Source organism: Diadema setosum, chromosome 1 (assembly GCF_964275005.1).
Source record: "Diadema setosum chromosome 1, eeDiaSeto1, whole genome shotgun sequence".
NCBI lineage: Eukaryota > Metazoa > Echinodermata > Echinoidea > Diadematoida > Diadematidae > Diadema > Diadema setosum.
The window spans coordinates 8,926,723-8,948,693 of record NC_092685.1 but is presented as its reverse complement, the minus strand read 5'-3'; the positions used below and the strand labels follow the sequence as shown (position 1 = coordinate 8,948,693).

Below are 21,971 nucleotides of genomic sequence, written 5' to 3'. Positions count from 1 at the left end.
AACTCTCGCTTCTGACGTCACAACACTATCAGAACGTATCAATGTGAAACCGCTGTAATCATGCACAACATCCCGGCCCCTTAAATGCACAGCCCAAAAGCGAAGCATTTACCAAATTAATCATAATAATCATTCTACCTTAACAACAAATGAACGATTACTTCTTCGTAACTCCAAATTCAAAACTCATCATCAAACAAACAAGTTAAATTCAGTCTGAACATTCTTCCTTAATACAACATTCAGCCTAGTCCTGTATGCTCAACCTATTTTACATAATAAATACTAACTGAATAACTCTTTTAACCTTTACATATAAACATGACAACTATTATGGTTGTATATTCATTATCAAGTGTGAAATACAATCTACCCTTCAAATGTATCTAAAATTATAGCTCGGCTAAACACTGATACCCTTTTACATGACAATGGTAGAATTCCAGAACCTCACAACACCACATATAAACCTCTACCAAATAGGTTCTGTAGATAATTTGTACCCTAACCAGTGCCACTACAGTAGCAATCCACTACTTGCGGTAATAGATGGCTCCATAAGTTTGTAACTGCCACACAATCTATGCATGATAAATATGCAAATACTGGTACATACACACAATGCATACATTACGCATTTGCAACATAAGGTGAAAGGAAGTTTGTCAACATTCCATAATTGACTAACAATACCTATAATTCTTTCTTTCACTTTGTTTCCTTCAATTAAACTCCAGAACAAAAGTGTGTATATTAAACCCCGTCCCAGGTCAGGATTTGAAATAACATCTAAAGAAAAGGAAGAGGTGCTCTGGCAAATTTCATACACAACGGTGCAAAAGTTCTGCAATCAGTCTTTACTTTAGATGAATTCACAGTAGTACTGAGTCTCTCACAGATATTCATCACGACCTATTGAATCTCTGTTCACTATCAGAATTTCTACTAATTTCTAGAAATATCCCTCTGCTCATAAGTTGACACATGATGAAATAAACTGAATTGTTCTCTCTCAGAATGAATTGCTGTGTTGTTGGTTCTTTCATGAGTCACAATCTTAGCGCTTAAAATATTAGCCTCAGCTTCAAACTGCTAAATATCTCCAAATCGCCGGAGTTGCATGGGTGGGTCCTTCCATATCCGGTGATGCGCTATGTATTCACTAACTGAATCCATCAACAAATAGCACGTTCCGTTGGCGATTCGCGTCTATATTGCAAGGATACTTCCCTGCTTGATGTTGAAATCGCAACATAAGTAATTCATGCTGTTGATAATAATGAGCGATCACACATGGGAGACGGGAGGCGGCGCTAGGCTCGCACCTCTAATAAACAACAACATACAATGTATTTCAAAAACACCTTGCATATCATTTCAAATGAAACTCGCCGTTTCAGAATAATGTTCTCTGAACTCGCTGACTGACAACTATTCTGTTGTCACTAAATACACAAAACTATCAATATCAATTCAGCGTTCTAGTTCTGACTGCACAAACAAATAACTCCGCACGGGGCAGCGCTAGGCTTGCACCCCTCATCTTAGAAACACCAATTGTCTCTAAGAATCTGCTTCGAGAATCAAACATAGCTTAGTAACTGGTCTCCGCAGTATGCTGGTTCGTGTTTTAACTTCACACTGACGAACAAAGCCCTTCTCATCCGGCCATGTCTGGAGGACCCTTCCCAAAGGCCAAACATTGCGCGGGGAGTGCTCGTCGACTACTAAGACCAGATCACCAACACGAACATTGTGTTGAGAAGTAGCCCACTTATGCCGTTCCTGCAATCGTGGTAAATATTCTCTCCTCCACCTCGTCCAAAAGGTATCGGCGAGAAACTGCACTTGACGCCATCTCCTCCTGGCGTAGTTGTCTGCCTCACTAGTAGCCACTGGAGGCGGCGTTGAACTTGCATTTAGCAGAAGCAGATGATTTGGTGTCAAGGCTTCTACATCATTCACGTCAGTGGACACCCCAGTTATTGGCCGGCTGTTGATGATGCTCTCTACTTCACAAAAGAGCGTGTGTAACGAATCATCGTTCAAAGTTTGCTGTCTGACCAAGGAACACAGCAGCTTCCTCACAGTACGGATTTGTCGTTCCCACACCCCACCTTGGTGACTAGCTGCGGGTGGATTGAACGTCCATTTAATGTTCTTCTGCAGCAACGTCTCATGTATCTGAGCCTGGTTCCAACTGTGTATCGCAGCTCTCAGTTCTCTCTCCGCTCCGACCAAATTAGTGCCATTATCAGACCTAATCTCTCTCACATTTCCCCTGCGTGCTATGAAGCGTCTGATAGCATTAATGCAAGAGTCTGTGTCAAGGGAATCTGCGATCTCAAGGTGAACCGCTCTCACAGAAAGACATGTGAACAGAACTCCATACCTCTTCACGACACTCCGACCCCTCTTCAACTCGAACGGTCCAAAGTAATCAATCCCAACTCTCGAGAAAGGGGGCTCGTCTGGAGTAAGACGGTCTGCTGGCAAATCCGCCATTTTTTGCACCTTCCCTCGCTGCCTTCTGCATACAACACATCTAGCAAGTAGCCCTTTGATCACAGAGCCAGCAGCAGGAATCCAGTACTTCTGGTTCAGGCGAGACAATATGTGGTTCTTCCCACTATGTCCTGATGTCTCGTGTATTTCTCTCAAGATAAGCTTGGCAACATGGCTATCATTGCGGAGTATAATCGGATGCTTCGCGTCCTCTGGCAGCACCGATCTGCCTAGCCTTCCTCCTACCCTCAATAGGCCATTGATCATTCTCGGGTCTAGCTTGTAGATAGAGCTTGTTTTCTTGACATATTTACAGCTCTGTCCTTGTCGTGCATCGTCATTCTGGCCAGCCTGTAGGGAAGATATCTCATCAGGGAAGTTGACTGATTGCACATACTGCAGAATTTTCTCCTCTGCTTCCTTCATTTCCTCCACCGTCAGATTTCCACTAGTAGATTCACCTGAAATGCTTTCAGTACCATGCTCAAATCTACATCTCAGCCATTTCAGGTACCTCCTTAGCCAGCAAACTGCTTTCTTCAGCCTGTGCCACGATGAATAATGTTCAAGCAGTTTGCTCATTGAAGCTGCTCCTTCAACTTCAGCCGACATGTAAACAAACCCCAGCCTTGTCCTTACTCTTGACTTTGGGGTCACCGTCAAGACTGACATTGTCCCAGGCATGGCTTCCTGGCCATAACTCCTCCTCAGACCACAAGAAGATAGGTCCATTTACCCATCTGTCACTGTTCATCAGCTGCTCAGCCGTCATCCCTCTCGAGACATCATCAGCTGGATTCTGCCGAGTGTCGACATAGCGCCATTGTTTTGGTTTGGATCCTTCATGGATTACTGCGATCCTGTTCCCAACAAATGTGTGGAATCGCTTCTCCACATTCTTGATATACTGGAGCACTATAGTGCTGTCACTCCAGAAGATGGATTCCTTCAAGTTGAAGTCAAGCTCACGTCTCAGCATACTATCCACTCTTACAGCAAGCGTCGCCGCCATCAACTCGAGTCTCGGTATTGTAACTCTCTTCAGCGGCGTCAGACGAGTCCTGGCCATGACTAGACTGCAATAAACTTTGCCTTCCTGGCTCGTCACTCGAAGATACGAGGCTACACCATATGCCCTCTCCGAAGCATCAGAAAAATGATGCAACTGATACTCCATCACCTCACCAAAGTCATGAGGTTTTAGGCACCTGCTGATGTTGAAATCCTCCATAAGTGGTAGATCTCTCTTCCAGTTCAGCCAGCTGTCACGTTGCTTCTCTGGTAATGGGTCGTCCCAATCCAGTTTCATTGCTGTGAGCTCTTGCAAAATAACCTTTGCATTCAACACATATGGACTCGCAAATCCATACGGATCATATACCGAGCAAACCTCACTCAACACTCCACGACGGGTACATGGCTTGTGCTTCGGTGTGATTCCATATGTCATGGTGTCAAGTTCAATGTTCCATTTCACACCCAGGGCCCTCTCAATTGGTAATGCGTCATAAGTCAAGTCAAGTCCTTCCACCTCCTTTGCCCTGTCATGAACAGGCACAGACTCCATCAACTTTGGGCTGTTGCTCAGCCATTTAGTTAGGTTGAAGCCTCCCCCTTTCAGCATTCTCTTCAGCTCATCTACGAGCTGAACTGCTTTATCCTCTTCCTTCACAGACACCAGGCAGTCATCCACATAGAAGTTACGCTTCACCACGTTTACTGCTTCTGGGGAGAACTCCGCATCCTGGTCTTCACTGGTACGCCTCAGAGCAAAGCTGCACACACTGGGACACCAGGTCCCTCCAAAGAGGTGTACACACATCCTGTATACCTCGGGTTGCTTCTCCACATCTCCTTCCGGCCACCAGCTCCTGACGAAACCTCAAGAGAACACCCAGAAGTGAGTTTGTCAAATCAGGGCCTTGTAAAACAGCAACATTCAATGATCTTCCCAGGAAGGTAGACGCACAGTCAAACACAATCCTTGTCTTCCCTGGCTTGTTGGGGTTCTCAACGGGGTGATGAGGAAGATACCAAACAGGGTCGCATGAACCTGCATTTTCTTCCGCTACTTTCTCAGCATATCCTTCCTCGACCAAATCTGTCATGGCCTTTATATATCGTCTGTGTAGATCCTCATCTCTTCTTAATCTCCTACCAAGACTCTGCAGCCTCCTTTCAGCCACACTCATGTTGTCAGCCAGCTTTGGGGGTCTCTCCTTGAAGGGTATAGACAACTGGTAGTGACCATCTTCCTTTTGGATACTCTCATCCCAGACATCCAGAGCCCTCCTGTCATTTACAGACATACACTTAGACTGGTCTGCTAGAGACTCTGTCGACTCAAGTGACCAAAACCTTTCCACTTGAAGCTCCAAATTCGCGTCCCTGGAAATAAAGCTTGACGATACGTCTTGGTCACTGTGGTGGTTCCCAACTGGTCCATTCACGGTCCAACCTAGCACAGTCTTCACGGCATAGATGTCCTCAGCCTTACGTCTGACATCTAGGGGTACCAATGCCTCTGGGACATCTTGACCGATGAGAAGCATCACGTCTCGAGGGCTGGCCTTAGGGACATCTACATCTGCCAAATGTGGGAATCGCTCAGTGTCGCTCACATCAGCAATGTGTGAATGGCTCACATTGATTTGTTCCTTCGCATACACATGAGGAAGATTCAGCCTGTTCCCAGTTGACAGACTTTCCACTTCAAGGCTGACTGTCTTGCACGTTATCACACTTCTGGACTTATCCAATGTTGACATCGACAGCTTCTGAGTTCCTCCCTCAGCCTCGACCTTCCTAGTCAGCTCTGTAGTACAAAACGTTGAAGTCGAGCCACTGTCTAAGAGGGCGTAAGTGTCAAAGTAAGTGTCCTTTCCCTTGGCTCTCACTCTTACTGCCACCATAGGAAGTGCAATCTTGCTACCGGCCCCTATGACATTGCTAGCCATCTCTCCTACTCGAGCTGATGAGTGATTACTAGCTTCACCTGCTGTAGATGATGACGGGGGTTCATCACGACGCGTCTCCTGAGCATTCGGTGGCAATGCATTTCTACCAGGCTGAGAAGGCTGTCTTGGAAGATGCAAGAATTTTGTGTGTTTCTTGCCACATCCTTTAACCGTACAAACATGGTTGACCTTGCATCCGTTGGCACCATGGCCCTTCTTCAAGCAGTTAAAACAGAGCTTCTCGTCTTTGGCCAACTTCAGTCTTTCATCTGGCTCCAGCTGTTTGAACTGTTCACATCTAAACAAGGTGTGATTCCCCTTGCATTTAACACAAGGCCTCGTTTTGACATCTCCGTCATCAGTGCTCGCTGTAAAGACTCCCCTATGAGCCTTGCTGGATGCCCTCTTCTTCATGGACGGCGTCTTAGAAACATCTCTCTCTAGCAACCTTCCAAAGACCGGATCATTTTCTTCCTTGGCCACCTCCTGCAAGAGGGTAACCAGGTCGCCTTCTCACATCTCCTGCGCAGTAGCGAAGTAAGCGGTCAAGCTTGACCGCATCGCTCACGGTTGTTTGGTCGACGCAATTTTCGAACCCACGCCAAAACTCGTGGAACTTCAAAGGATTTCCATCATACCTCTCAAGATCTATTTGAGGCAGAGATACGGATTCTAGTAGTCGCTGTTGCTGTTGCTGTCCTTGTTGAAGCAACTCAAGGAAGACAGCATCTCTCTCCGAAGGAGGGTATGGGAGTGTCTCATCCTCGCATGGCCTTTCGACAGCATTCACTGCAGCAGCAGGGCGTGAAGGCGTGGAAGCGTGCACAACTGGCGGCTCCATAGGGGGACCTTCCTGCGCAGCATCATCCTGTTGGTAAACTTGCTCTTGAGCTTGTGCAACCTGCAGCTCTATTCTCAGCGCTAGCTGAGCCTTGCGCTGCTTGAGTCGCAACTCCTCAAGCTCGTATTCCTGCCGCTGAGCTAAGGCCACTGCCTCTACCTCCAAGGCTGCCCTCTTAGCCATGGCCTTTAGCCTCGAGGATGTGGATGAAGTGGAGCTCCTTCCACATTGGCTCACGGAATCCTCCGGATTGATGTCATGATGCAGAACCCCACCATCTGCTGACTCAACACTGTTGATCACTGGTACTGCACCTCGCTCCTTTACAATGAGCTTGGCTGCCAAGTCTTCATCGATATCTGTGTGACTCATCCTGTCCTGTAGTCACAACCGTGGTGTGATAAGCCGTATATTATATCAGCCTGTTGTTGACTGATGACTCGTAGAATCAGCCCGTTGTTGACTGATGACTCGTAGAATCAGCCCGTCGTCGACTGATGACTCGTAGAATCAGCCCGTCGTCGACTGATGACTCGTAGAATCAGCCTGTCGTAGACTGATGACTCGTAGAATCAGCCTGTCGTAGACCGATGACTCGTAGAATCAGCCTGTCGTAGACCGATGACTCGTAGAATCAGCCTGTCGTAGACTGATGACTCGTAGAATCAGCCCGTCGTCGACTGATGACTCGTAGAATCAGCCTGTCGTAGACTGATGACTGGTAGAATCAGCCTGTTGTTGACTGATGACTCGTAGAATCAGCCCGTCGTCGACTGATGACTCGTAGAATCAGCCTGTCAAAGACTGATGACTGGTAGAATCAGCCTGTCGTAGACTGATGACTCATAGAATCAGCCTGTCGTAGACTGATGACTCGTAGAATCAGCCTGTCGGAGACTGATGACTCGTAGAATCAGCCTGTCGTAGACTGATGACTCGTAGAATCAGCCTGTCGTAGACTGATGACTCGTAGAATCAGCCTGTCGTAGACTGATGACTCGTAGAATCAGCCTGTCGGAGACTGATGACTGGTAGAATCAGCCTGTCGTAAACTGATGACTCGTGGAATCAGCCTGTCGTAGACCAATGACTCATAGAATCAGCCTGTCATAGACTGATGACTCGTAGAATCAGTCGTGTCGTAGACTGATGACTGGTAGAATCAGCCTGTTGTTGACTGATGACTCGTAGAATCAGCCTGTCGTAGATTGATGACTCGTAGAATCAGCCTATCGGAGACTGATGACTAGTAGAATCAGCCTGTCGTAGACTGATGACTCGTAGAGTCAGCCTGTCGTAGACTGATGACTCGTAGAATCAGCCCGTCGTCGACTGATGACTCGTAGAATCAGCCTGTCAAAGACTGATGACTGGTAGAATCAGCCTGTCGTAGACTGATGACTCGTAGAATCAGCCTGTCGGAGACTGATGACTCGTAGAATCAGCCTGTCGTAGACTGATGACTGGTAGAATCAGCCTGTCGTAAACTGATGACTCGTAGAATCAGCCTGTCGGAGACTGATGACTGGTAGAATCAGCCTGTTGTTGACTGATGACTCGTAGAATCAGCCCGTCGTCGACTGATGACTCGTAGAATCAGCCTGTCAAAGAATGATGACTGGTAGAATCAGCCTGTCGTAGACTGATGACTCATAGAATCAGCCTGTCGTAGACTGATGACTCGTAGAATCAGCCTGTCGGAGACTGATGACTCGTAGAATCAGCCTGTCGTAGACTGATGACTCGTAGAATCAGCCTGTCGTAGACTGATGACTCGTAGAATCAGCCTGTCGTAGACTGATGACTCGTAGAATCAGCCTGTCGGAGACTGATGACTGGTAGAATCAGCCTGTCGTAAACTGATGACTCGTAGAATCAGCCTGTCGTAGACCAATGACTCATAGAATCAGCCTGTCATAGACTGATGACTCGTAGAATCAGTCGTGTCGTAGACTGATGACTGGTAGAATCAGCCTGTTGTTGACTGATGACTCGTAGAATCAGCCTGTCGTAGATTGATGACTCGTAGAATCAGCCTATCGGAGACTGATGACTAGTAGAATCAGCCTGTCGTAGACTGATGACTCGTAGAATCAGCCTGTCGTAGACTGATGACTCGTAGAATCAGCCCGTCGTCGACTGATGACTCGTAGAATCAGCCTGTCAAAGACTGATGACTGGTAGAATCAGCCTGTCGTAGACTGATGACTCGTAGAATCAGCCTGTCGGAGACTGATGACTCGTAGAATCAGCCTGTCGTAGACTGATGACTGGTAGAATCAGCCTGTCGTAAACTGATGACTCGTAGAATCAGCCTGTCGGAGACTGATGACTGGTAGAATCAGCCTGTCGTAGACCGATGACTCGTAGAATCAGCCTGTCGGAGACTGATGACTCGTAGAATCAGCCTGTCGTAGACTGATGACTCGTAGAATCAGCCTGTCGGAGACTGATGACTCGTAGAATCAGCCTGTCGTAGACCGATGACTGGTAAAGTCAGCCTGTCGTAGACCGATACCTGTAGTCACGTCCAGACTCATTGTTGTTGAACTGTTAGTGACGTATTAACCACTTTACTAAAGTTCACTGTTGACCAATAAATCACTCAAGTAGACCCGTGTGTTGATACCAACTGGCATAACATTGGGCTTGCGTGAAACAACCAAAATGTAACAGTGACCTTCAGTGACCACAACACGTTGACCCAACGTGAATTAGCTCCTCCCCAAAACATCAGCGCCCTCAACGGCAATGCTCAGAAAGGGCGATAAAACTCTCGCTTCTGACGTCACAACACTATCAGAACGTATCAATGTGAAACCGCTGTAATCACACACAAGCGCAATAAAGCAACGACTTTTGAGGGTTATGGAGTTGTACCGGTAGTTGCCAAATCATTCACCAAAAGCATGGTTTCTATCAATATTATATGTACCTGCATTTTTCTGAATAACTAATGTAAGTTATGAGGCAATTACATTATGTGTAGTGAAGAGTAATGTCCATTTCTTGGTCTACTTGTGTCGTATCCATTCTTTTGTGTGAGAACATCTGTCAAGGTGTCCTGGATGTGCTAACATCTTTTTAATGAATACCATATTTATAAATCTGCAAAAAGAAACGACAAAAGCTCAGAGCAGAATTCTTGTATTCAATTTCATTGTCGACTTCATCTCTTTATTACCAGATTTTATCCAGCGACACAAGTACAGTACAAGTTCATTCAGCTATTGCAGAAAATATTCTTGTCACATAGAATGTGTGTGGACGTGTAACATCCTTTGATCAAACATGGTGGAAAACGTGTACAAAATTACATTGCTCATAGAAAATACAAGTACACACAAAAACACTAATTGATGTTTCTGCTTGTTTTTCTTCATTCATTGCAATACACATGACGACAAATATACATGATTCACAAGTTTGATTTTGAACGTGCCATGCATTGCAACACACCATATGTACTACAAATATACATCCAGAAGTGTTAAATTTTGAACATGACTGACTGCAATCTTGCCACTTGTCTATCCTACTCGTCAAATTCTTCTTCCAAAATAGTGGCGTATTTGTCGATATACTCGTATCTGGCCAGAACACTTCTGCCAGTGACATGCAATGTCTTCACGTAATCTCAAATTTTCAGAAAATGATAGGCACCAGTAACAACAACCCAAGCTTCTATCCTATTTTATGGAATATGAGATGAAAGTCGGAGGACATGTCATGAACTACCCCATAAAATTATTTGTATGGTATTCTGTAGTGTCTTCAAAGTGTGCAGAATGGCAATGCAGCCACAAAGGAGGGTATACTCTCATACATCAAAGATTATGATCCGAGGTGCAGAATACTGATGATGGAGAATAGAGTCAAACATCACAACTGACTGGCTTTTTTGTGTCTGCAAATAACATACAGTATTGAGTGTATTCCATTCTAGGTAACTGATGAACAGACAAATATTTCTGATTTCCTGCATGCAGATTAAGATTATCTTTACTAGTTTACACATCAAATGTGAAAACATGGCAGCCGAATCAGCGAAATCTGCCTTTGCATACCTTCCAACAGAACTCTGTAAAATTTGACATTACACTTGACACCACAAAAACAACACAAACATAACAAAGGTATACATTGTCAAATATCAACATGAAAGATTAGCAGATCACAAGCACTTTTACAGTATAGAAGCATATCATAACCTAGTTCTTAATTTCACAAAACAAATTTCAATGTACTGTGTCCAGATTTGCAATGGCACGCATGTTAACCACACACAGCAAATCAATTTTGTTGTGTAATACATGTCATATTGTATATGCTCAAGTTACACTTGCTACACGTTGATGTGCAAAATATCACAAGATTCAGAAGGCTCTACTGCAACCCTGTTTGATTATAATATGACCAAAAATATAAACAAATGTTCATTGTCCAGTAGATGGAAGAAGATCTTGCATGAAATATGGGATTTTAAGTGTAAACATTTCAACAAAATGCAGTAATGGATGGTACTTAATGTGTCTTCATTCACTTATTCTAAACAACTGATTTCATCAATGGAATAATACAAGATCTTACAATAGATAAATCAACATACAGCACTGGATTAACAGAAACAGTGATCATGACTGGCAACAGGATAAATCAATACTTCAGCTAGCTTTGACCATAAAAATACTTTGATGAGGATACATAATTATCAAACACCATTATGATAAAGTAATTAAGACAAACAGACTAGACCCACTGTAATCCTGTGAAGATATTCCACTCTCCACTTTCATATCACACATGAGAAGAAGCAGCATTACATCCAGACCACATCCCTCTGCAAAAAGGTACTCAACAAGGCATAATATCCCCATGAAATTAATTTAAATTCTCTTCCGTTTCTGTGTCTCTGTGGTACTGTTGTCTGTCTTATTCTGAATTGTCTCATTTCCGCCTATCATGCTATTTCTTCCCTTCTCTTGTTGACTAACTGAATGTAGATTCTGGATGATCAAATTCTGCTTTCATGAAAAAGCCAGGAAAAGGAGTGACTAGGACTGCATGTGTGTAGACTGTAATTTAGAAATGATATTCACAGATGTACAATGTAGTATATGTGTACATTGTATGTGTGTGTGTTTATCCCTTGAGCCAAGACAGACATAAGTATTCTTTCTTGTGACAGTCGGAAGGTATGCAGGTGGCAAATTGTGGATACCTGACGCAGATCTGAAGACAATCAAGTAGCACGTCATGTACAGCAAAGCTATCTTTTCCAGTGGACAAATTTATTGAATGTCCATTTGAGGTTTACTTGCAGTATCACAAAATTTAAACACATATTCCATGTCCCTACTGGCACTGTCAAAGTCTTTAATTCATACCAGTTTGTCAACTATTTGGTAATATTTGTCTCAGGAAGTTGCTGGTTAAGGGGGCTAAATTATCTGAACCCATTTCCAAACTAGACCCTTATATACATATCAATGCTACTGTTGTGGAACTTCAAGTCACTGTGCTGTCACTACGACAGCCGTATTGTCCAGTTCTCGCCTATGTTGACGCCTGGCTTGCGTATTGTCAACACCTGCCGGTTGTGTGAGGTAGTGAAAGATAACTGGGTAGTGGCTGAAAAGAGAAAAGGAGAAATGAAAGAATGAAAACAAATGTTGGGTATCTACACAAAATTTTGTTAATCAGAGCATAAGTTCAGGTCCCAAAATTGTTGCTTATGTATCTTAACATACTTTATTTGTTTGGCTAATGAATTTTCAATTCAAAGGACAATTCACCTTCATAGACATGTGGATTGAGTGAATGCAGCAATATTAGTATTACTTTTTTCAAAAAGCAACATTTTGTGAAATTCTCTTTATATTTTCCTTATACTGTTGTACGCATGTGACATCATCAGCTGTAGTAGTCTTCTCATCCAGCAGTGACTAAGCAGACACTTCCAAAATTCATAACTTTCAACAGATTGTCTGATTTTCCTCAAACTCTCACTGATGTGTTCTACTAATATTGCTGCATTCACTCAATCCACATGTATATGAAGGTGGACTTGTCCTTTAATGAAAGAAGAAAACTGCAGATACTGAGGACTTCGTAATAATGCAAATTGCCTGTATTTATTTACTGATTTTTTTAAATATTTATTTATTTATTTTTTTATTTATTTTATTTTATTTATTTATTATTATTATTATTATTATTTTTTTTTTTTTGGGGGGGGGGGAGATGTTTAAGATCAAGAAACCATGACATTTCCACAAATGCCTCTCCAAACTGAATCCCAGAAAGTCAAACTATAATAATGTTTGTGGTGTGCTTACAGTCTTCATACAGTTGTAGTATTACTTTGCTCTGTACAGCATACAAAGGTTGGTGAATATTAGCATTTAGAATCTGCCTACCAATCAACGTTCCACCTCATGATCATTCACTGAGAATTAATTGGACATAAAGGGTTGGATAAACAAAATGGCCCAATAAAGAAACACTATTTATTTCAACTTTGTGACAGGCAGCAATGACATAATGATACTCACTCTGGCCGATTAGTTCAACTTTTTGTGGCACTGATTTTATTCCTATGATGACGACACGCTCAAGCCATGACTTGGTTGTGAAGCTTCCTCCAGACACAGCCCTGCAAGAGAGAAAGTCAGACGAAAACTTGAATATTCACCCCACCATACATTCATTCTTACAGCAAGTGCAGCAACTGAATACTAAAACCATATGGACATTTACATTCCCTCCATTTTGGTCAGCTGCAAGGTCAAGAGACAAAAGGTCATTGGGTCACACCCGAGCAGAATTTGGTTGCAAAACAAGTAGCAAAAATGTATCATCTTTATTTCTTTCTAAATCCTGCCATATATCTGAAAGCATAAGGCGTTACCGACGGAGATCTACAGTATTAGAGCATTAAATCCTCCAACACTTTGCGACAAAACTTGTGATCAGAAACTGGCATGCACCAATGACTCCTCCTGTTCGGTGAATATGGAAATAGGATTACTCACCTTGACTGTAGCCTGTTGGAGCTAAATTCAAATTCCCGGTAGATGAACTTTTGTTCTTTGTAATCAAAGCTGTGACCATCATCAATGTAGAGATCTCCCTTGGCTGTGCCCTGGATCAAACAATGAGATACCATCAATGAAATTCAGGCATTACAGAGCTACGTAATTGAAATTTAACATTACACTGTTTGTCTTTGGGTGTGATCTTCATTAATGAGTAAAGTTGGGTCTTGGTGTGGCATTGATACATGTAGAAGGCACTGAGCACTGATTACCTACTGTAAAGATACCATTACCAATGCATTTTGAGTACAATAGCACAGGCCATATACTAGACTGATGCAGTCCTACCAGTACACTGTCCTTCAAAAGCACACTTTATGTAAGAATTGGTACTGTTCATTTCCATCACTTCCTTCATCCATACTGTCGTTCGAGTCACATCACAAGGCACTTAGTACACTGTCATCTACACTGTCAAAAGGTGGATGGTGAAACAAACTTGGTAAACTTACATCCCTGCCCAAGGCAATGGTAAGAGTGTACGGGTCATCCACAGTGAGGGCAGAGCAGCGGCGAACTCGCTCCTTGCGAGGAATGATAGAACCCCCTCGCTGGAAGACTGGAATCTGGAGGGTAAACACAATACACACATATTTCAAACAGAGAAAAACAAGAGAGACATGTGTATCATCAACTAGAACCCAAATCAATGCCACGAGTGATTCATTCCCTTATTTCAAAGCTGATAACATGTAGCAACAACAACAACAAAAGAAACAAATAAAAAAAAATATTAAAGTACACATACACACACCTTTTTTTAGGCATGCAAAAAGATCCATTATGATCAGAATGTTTTTTGACATTAAGGAAATGGATTTTAGTCGTGACAAAGGCAGAATATATAGTTCTTGTTTTTTTGTTTTTTTGCAGTGTACTGTCGAGCAATCAAAACTGACAAAATGACATGGGTATATCCCAGTGATTTCAACATGAAAATCTGAGACAATTTAGGAAGGATGCTGAACATCAAATCAACAAACCTTGTTGGGAAAATTCTCTGTTAGTAAACATGCATTCATCAAGTTTTGCCTCAATCATAAGTTCTGACTCAAAACATTTCGCTCTTTGTAGCAATGTGGTATTATCTACACACTCATGTAAGAGATTAAGGTTGAAAACCCTGAGAAATTCCAAATCTTACCAATGCATTCACATGGCACAAACTGAATCATACCTTATCTAAATCGGCAGCCAAATTGTGGGTAGCTGGGCCTTGGTATGTGAAATAAGTGTCCACATCATACCATGGCTAGAAAAGGATAAAACAGACATGTAAGTCTAAATGAGTAACTTCATTATCACAATCACTGGCAGCATAACATACAAAAACATAGCAAAATGAACATATGATGTAGATATAGAGTGTTATCAGCAATAACTGCCATGAAATGAGAATGTTGATCATGAATGTGGCATGAAAATTTGGGGTAACCAAAAGTATGATTGCATCATTCCTTATATACACAGAAACAAACTTGTTATTAGTCATGGGAATTGCTACATTACAGACAAAATCACAGTCTTAGGAAATTCTATGAATCAAAATTATCTGCACTTTCTCAGTTTTCAATTCATATACCTGTACAAGGAATTCAAGTTGCCATGGCAACTTTCCTTGTGAATTATGACACATTGTCACACTTTGTCTCATCAGTCATCATGACTACTTGCGTAGAAAAAAAAAAGTTGCTGTGCATGAAAAGAGTCAATTCTAGCAAAGTTGCCTGTAAATACAATAACATAATTGAACTTGCACATATGAACATAATTTGTGTTTCCCAAAGTGGACAAACAAGTGGACTGAACAAACACTCACATCTGCTCCAGGGAAGTAGACTGTGGCTGTCCGTGATCCCCTCTCGGTTACCGGACTGACCAGTAGGGCATCACCTAATGCAAAATTCACAAGACACTCCATTAGTTCTCAGGTGACAACACATCTCAATACAGCATTTTGGCAGACTGGCAACTTTAACCCTTTCCCCAATCTATATTCTCCACCTCGCAGCAGTCACCACACCGCTCTCTATCAGGCTTAATACCTGGCTATAATTGAGCAAGTATTCAGCATTGCCACAAACACATTGCCACATCTGCCACTGTTCATTTCTCTCTCCAAATAAGCAACCAGGGGGTGTTTCATAAAGCTGTTCTTTAAGTTATAAACAGCTTACGAGCAACTGGTGATCAGTTCTACTGTGCTATACTTATCAGAATTTCAATAATTCAGCACAAGAACTGATCACCAGTCGATCGTAAGTCGTTCGTAACTTTAACTTTAACAGCTTTAAGAAGCAACCCCCAGATGTGTTTTCTTCCATTACATGCATACTTTCTTTAGAGGTAAATCAGCAACAACAACAGACATGGAATGGAGCATTCATGTTATCATCCATCATGGCAGTGTTATGTATAAATGCTGTACACAGTGATGAAAACAAACCAAACATCACTCACCAAGCATGTACTGGTCCTCCATGGTGAAAGTGTCGACATCTGTGGGGAATTCCATCCACATGGGCCTGTAGATGAATATATCGCAACTTGTTAAGCCCTATGAAGACTCATATTTAATATTCACTGCTTCGTTTTCTAAAAAGATATTTCTCTATCGGGGGGGGGGGGGGTGATTGTGCATAAATCACAGGCACAAAGGAGTTGCTCCATCTGAAACTGGCTATTGAACAGAGATGGAATATGGAAATAAAGCATCTACTCACCAATGTCACAGCATATAATTGGGGATGTGGATATTTCAGATTTAAAGCTATGAAATGACTAGTAATATGAAGTGAAATGTTTATATTACATTGTCATACAAAAGCAACCATGATGCTGAATTCTGAGACACCAACTAACTGCCGATACATTCTATTAAAAAAAATCCTGAAAAGATTCTTGCTAACCAACCGGTCGACTGCACATCATGTGGTATTTGCTCAAAAGCACCAATGCATGCTCCCATATCAAGCATGCAAATCCTGTCTATCAGCCTTGGCTAGCAAACACCGACATTACCAACCATGTCCACTACTCCCACGGACTGTTCATTAAATTCAGTATCCCATTATTCTTGCCCTGAGAATTTGCTGTTTGTTTGTTTTTCTATTCAGGTATTGTCTTGGACCACTACTAATGAACATCTCAGGTATTGTTTACAAAAAATAGTGAATGGTTGTTATTCATGTATGTAACAAGACTTTCACGTTCTGTAAAACACAAGATGTTGTATTCAACCCCATGAAGCAGGGATGCCAACATCTGCCGACCAAAAAATAATTGATGCGCACTGAAAACATATTCTGCAGGCAAAAATCATACTTGGTTTTGTAAAATTGTTCATCAGAAGCATGCTACAATTTAATCTTAGAACATTTTCTTCCTTTGGATGAAGAAAAACCATACTAAATTTGGTACAAACAATCTATTAGGCAACTGCGCATAAGAAATAAAAAAGAATACAAAGATATTTTGTGGGTATTGGTATTACAATAGGGTGAACATCACTCACCTCATGACAGGCAGGCCTGTCTGGGAGGCATTGTAGAAGAGAGTATACCAGAAGGGGAGGAGGGCATATCTGGCTCGGATGGCACTACGGATGATGTTCTTGTTTTCCTCCTGTAGGAGCCACGGCTCGCGACGCTTTGTATCGATGTGAGCATGGGCGCGGAAGAATGGCTGGTAGGCTCCAGCCTGGGGCAAAAAAACAACAACAAAAACAGTGCAAGTTTCCTCTCAGTTGATTATAGGAGAGTGTCATGTCTGATGGAGTGTTTGATGATGTATATACAGGTGACCAAAGACAAATGTCTCTGTCTTTGGAAAACATCAATTCTGTTATCTCCAAATATGATGGAAATTTTGGTCTTTGCACAATTTTGGTCCAAAACTGAACCCTCCCACTCATGAATTTTGTAACATATTCTTTCCATCAAAATACATCCACAAGAGAGTAAGGTTAAAGAGAAATATCACAATATATTAGATGAAGTACATTCTCAAACCTTATGTGGAATCTCAGGCATAGATGTCTGTCAAGATGCTATGCTTGAAGAGCTTTTAATTGATTCCTTGAGCATACAGTCAATAGTGATGATAGACAATAAACACATTATGCACAATCTTCTTGACAATAAGGACCTTTCAAATTACTTCAGTGCCTTGTGACTTCAAGTAAGGAGATTGATTGGCCTTCTGTCAGAAATATGACACTGTACTATCACCATTATGCTAGCAGAAGCGAGTTTGGTTTTAATTAAAATATGGGAGAAATATGCAATGAGATATTTATACTTTACAAAACCTAAAATGACATGTACTGGCTGGTATCAAATTAGCATGGAGTCAAACAAGGATAACAAACATGGGACTCCATTGCGGGACTCTGCAATTTACAAGTCTTCATGATTGTATTGTGTTACGGACATAAAATTACTCCTGCCAAAAATGTGGCAAAGAGTATGTAAGAGTCATAAGATCATAAAAGTAGCAAACTGATACATTTTCAAAATTGTTCTGGCTGCACAAATTTTTCTCGGTATGGTTATATCGTTTCTGTGAGCCACAGGTGACGATGGTGGAGAAGAGATAGGCTAGTTTCCACCATGTTTTCCTCCTGCTGTGGTGACATCACTCTAGCATGGATATCCCCCTTCCTTGGCCACTGGGACAGACCAAGCAAGGTCTACAGGCATGCAGATTACCAGACGTAAAACAGCACTTTTCAATGTTGTCAATTGTAGCAATCTCCACCCGATTAAACTGAAAAGAATCATTTGTGTTGCAGACAGTTTAAATTGCACAAAGAATGTGGCAATTTTTTATCATGTAATTTTCTAAAAATCTACCAGACCAAGTACCAAGCAATTTGAACTGTGGAGTGGTTGAAATAAACCTACAGATAAGTGTCAATTATGTTCCTATTGCAGTTAAGAGTAATCACATCAAACGTTTTGACACCTACAGAGCAATGGTACAGGTTCATTATTGATAAACTGCCACATCTGCAAAAGAAATTCATAAGTAGCACTAGAAGCAAAGAGGGTGGCATCTGCTTTACTTTTCATTTAATTCCTTGCTAGATGTAAAGGAGCTACTAATAGTATTTTGCAAACTGTCCTAGCTGATGTACCTGGTACCATCTTGTCAACAGTTCCTCATCAGGGTTCTTGAAGAAACCACCAACATCAGCTGAAACACAAATGAATACGGTAAATGACGCATTTTGTTACACATAAATTTTATGGCAACTACAAGAAAATTTGACCATCTCCATCCACAGCCAAGTCTATGGATTGTTACCAAGGATGTTTTGTTTTTGCTGGCATTTATGTGTCTGTTCATTTCTTTGTCTGTCTAAAATATAATCTGACAAGCTGTGAACGGATTTTGATGGATACATGGTAGGTCTGCTTTGGTAATGAGGTTTGAAATGATGACTGCAAAGGCAGAAATGTTTGCACAAGTAACATTTTTGTACTCAGCTGGGTAAGATACATTTTGCATGTTTTAATTTTGTGGACATTCAAAACAATTGAGCAAGTACCTCTAACAACTCACCGTTGCCAAGGCAGTTAACAGCCTTGGCAGCAGATACTACCATAAGAGGAAACTAATCTGCATTACATTTTACAACAACAAATTCACTCACACTGCAGGATAAGCAATATGAAAACTACCATAACAGTTATGGCCATACAATATACCTAATGCATACCTTGAGATCACAGATAAAAAATAATTTAACATGATGTAACAAGAGCACAATTGACATGCTTTTATTTCAGCACTAGTTATTAAATGTCATGCAAAATGCAGCAAATTTCCACTTTTAAAGTATGCAAAAATCACTACATTGGCAGAGTCCCAGTTTTTACATGTAAGGTTTGATTGCTACTTGCTCCATAGCAGAATTGCTCTGTGTAATGTTGAATTTGACTGGTTTATTGAATGTTAGTTTCATGTATGATAAATTCACAAAGTATACTCATGACTACAAATTCTGAATCCCTAAATCACTACTCAGTAAAGTGAAACATACCTCCTGCAAATGGAATGCCAGCAAGTCCAATGCTGAGGATCATGGGATTGCTTGCTTTCAGATGACCCCATTCGGCAGCGTTGTCTCCTGTCCAAATTGCACCTATCACCAAAAGGAGATTGAAAAGCAATAACTTTGAAGCTCTACCATTTGAAAAGTAATACTTCTGAAGCTCTATCACTTGACAGGGTACCAAAACCAGGCAACATGGTTGAAGGTATTAGGTTTATGATAAAATGATATGTCAAGTTGAATAAAAGCTCTTTTTGAATCTGAGATACAAGAGTGTTGTATACAAATATGATGGGTTGAAATCTGGAATAATACGAGTCAAATGAAGAAATTGCGACAACACTTTATGTGATATTTGATGTTATGAGATTACGTGGCATTTAATACCACCTAGTACATAATTTCTAAATGAAGGAGCACACATTCTCCTTTAAATTATCTCACAAAGCACTGTCCGGGGAATTGGGGGCTTTTTGTCAATTTATCCTCTCTGTACACAGACACACACACACACACACACACACACAGACAAAAACTAGAAATGTCGCTATGGCGACTGATGCCTCCGCCATAATGCATGATTCTCCCAATAGGCGTATAGTACAATGTCTTCACAATGTGTGATCCATGACAGTTTCACATAACTGCCAAATATTGAAATGACATGTTTGTCAGAAATGTCTTGAACTGGGTTTGCTATAATTTTCTAAGAGTGCAGGTACACATATTTGGGGAATTTTGGGGAAGTTTATGCATTGAGTAATTTCCAAGGTATGAAGAAAGAGTGTGATGATGGTACAAAATATATTTTGTGTGTGTGTGTGTTTTTTGTGTTTGTGTTTTTTTTTTGTTTTTTTTTTTGGGGGGGGGCATTGAAACCTGGCCTTTGACCCTTAACCTTTGACCTTCTGGCTGGAAATTTCCCGGAGAATCTCCATTAGGTAATGCATGTATTAAGTTTTGAAACTAATAATACAAGCATTGCATATACTAGTATATGAGGGAAATAGTAAAATTTTGAGGAGTTGACCTTGACCTTTGACCCCTGACTATTGACCCATGACCCCTAAATTCCCTAGATAATCCCTGCCAGACAGTACATGCATATGTACCAAATTCCACGAAGATACATTAAACCATTTGCAAGACAAGGAAAAGTAGAAATTACGCGGTGCGTAACATATGTCCCCGCCGGAAGTAGCATTTTGTAACAAAATGTGCAATATAGGTAAAAAATCAAGGTCAAAGGTCAAAGAAGTCAAAGGTCAAAATTCTGTGTAGAAGTTTTGAAGCCCTCACCTAGTGCCATCACATAAAGCAAATGGAATCGAAATTGGGTTAGAAATGGCGAAGGAGTAGCATTTTGTAGCCAATGTACAATATAGGTCAAAAATCAAGGTCAAAGGTCAAAGAAGACAAAGGTCAAAATTCTGTGTAGAAGTTCTGAAGCCCTCACCTAGTGCTATCACATAAAGCAAATGGAATCGAAATCGGGTTAGAAATGGCGAAGGAGTAGCATTCTGTAGCAAAATGCACAATATAGGTCAAAAATCAAGGTCAAAGGTCAAAGAAGTCAAAGGTCAAAATTCTGTGTAGAAGTTTTTTGAAGCCCTCAACTAGTGCCATCATATAAAGCAAACGGAATTGAAATCGGGTTAAAAATGGCGAAGGAGTAGCATTTCGTAGCAAAATGTACAATATAGGTCAAAAATCAAGGTCAAAGGTCAAAATTCTGTGTAGAAGTTTTGAAGCCCTCACCTAGTGCCATCACATAAAGCAAACGGAATCGAAATCGGGTTAGAAATGGCGAAGGAGTAGCATTTTGTAGCAAAATGTACAATATAGGTAAAAAAATCAAGGTCAAAGGTCAAAGAAGTCAAAGGTCAAAATTCTGTGTAGAAGTTTTGAAGCCCTCACCTAGTGCCATCACATAAAGCAAACGGAATCGAAATCGGGTTAGAAATGGCGAAGAAGTAGCATTTTGTAGCAAAATGTACAATATAGGTCAAAGGTCAAGGTCAAAGGTCACGACTGAAATTCTGTGTAGAAGTTTCAAAGCTCCCATGTAGTGCTATCATATAAAGCAAACAGAATCAAAATTGGCTCATAAATGACAGAGAAGTAGCAAATTGAAGATTTTGATCACACACGGACGCACACACGGACACACGGACGGACGGACACACGGACGGACGGACGGACGGACGGACGGACACACGGACACACACACGTACGGAGCCCGTTTCATAGTCCCCTGCTCGAACTCGTTCGGCGGGGACAAAAAGTGATATTGCAACATTTTCACCTAACCTTTGACTTTTTTACCTTTGACCTTATGACATGAAACTCTCTCTGGAGAATCTTTACGCAGTAGTACATGTCCACACCAAGTTTCAAGAAAATACCTTTGGGCATTGCATAGATATGGGGGAAATTGCAACATTTGTAGCATTTGACCTTGACCTTTTGACCTTTGACCTCTTGCCAATGTCACTAAAATCTACTCAACTAAT

At 41.5% G+C, this 21,971-nt stretch overlaps 3 protein-coding genes across 3 annotated transcripts in view; all 3 read right to left on the bottom strand.

Annotated features, from left to right (window-relative positions):
* Window positions 1-1,563: 1,563 nt before the first annotated feature.
* LOC140235633 (uncharacterized) lies at window positions 1,564-2,931 on the bottom strand. Its single transcript, XM_072315645.1, has one exon. The coding sequence runs from the start codon at window positions 2,929-2,931 to the stop codon at window positions 1,564-1,566; it is 1,368 nt and encodes a 455-aa protein (XP_072171746.1).
* Window positions 2,932-3,106: 175 nt separating this feature from the next.
* On the bottom strand, window positions 3,107-6,675 carry LOC140235585 (uncharacterized). The gene is made up of 3 exons (XM_072315593.1): window positions 5,980-6,675; window positions 4,475-5,948; window positions 3,107-4,386 (listed from the first exon to the last, which is right to left on the bottom strand). The coding sequence occupies exons 1-3, from the start codon at window positions 6,673-6,675 to the stop codon at window positions 3,107-3,109; spliced, it is 3,450 nt and encodes a 1,149-aa protein (XP_072171694.1).
* A 2,779-nt stretch (window positions 6,676-9,454) lies between these two features.
* LOC140233924 (neutral alpha-glucosidase AB-like) overlaps window positions 9,455-21,971 on the bottom strand; it is a 41,288-nt gene continuing 28,771 nt past the window's right edge. The window contains exons 17-26 of the mRNA XM_072314016.1: window positions 19,447-19,548; window positions 18,538-18,596; window positions 16,915-17,099; window positions 15,861-15,925; window positions 15,220-15,293; window positions 14,578-14,652; window positions 13,853-13,966; window positions 13,338-13,447; window positions 12,858-12,958; window positions 9,455-11,934 (exon numbers count right to left, since the gene is read on the bottom strand). Of these exons, the coding sequence (XP_072170117.1) occupies window positions 11,831-11,934; window positions 12,858-12,958; window positions 13,338-13,447; window positions 13,853-13,966; window positions 14,578-14,652; window positions 15,220-15,293; window positions 15,861-15,925; window positions 16,915-17,099; window positions 18,538-18,596; window positions 19,447-19,548 (989 nt within the window). The 3' untranslated portion in view covers window positions 9,455-11,830. The remainder of the gene's footprint in view (window positions 11,935-12,857; window positions 12,959-13,337; window positions 13,448-13,852; window positions 13,967-14,577; window positions 14,653-15,219; window positions 15,294-15,860; window positions 15,926-16,914; window positions 17,100-18,537; window positions 18,597-19,446; window positions 19,549-21,971) is intronic.

Coding starts and splice junctions, on each gene's coding strand:
- LOC140235633 (XM_072315645.1), bottom strand. CDS start 2,931: ATGAAGGAAGCAGAGGAGAAAATTCTGCAGTATGTGCAATCAGTCAAC.
- LOC140235585 (XM_072315593.1), bottom strand. CDS start 6,675: ATGAGTCACACAGATATCGATGAAGACTTGGCAGCCAAGCTCATTGTA. Junction 5,949..5,979: donor TTCGCTACTGCGCAGGAGAT/GTGAGAAGGCGA, acceptor ACCCTCTTGCAG/GAGGTGGCCAAGGAAGAAAA. Junction 4,387..4,474: donor GACAAGGATTGTGTTTGACT/GTGCGTCTACCT, acceptor TGTTCTCTTGAG/GTTTCGTCAGGAGCTGGTGG.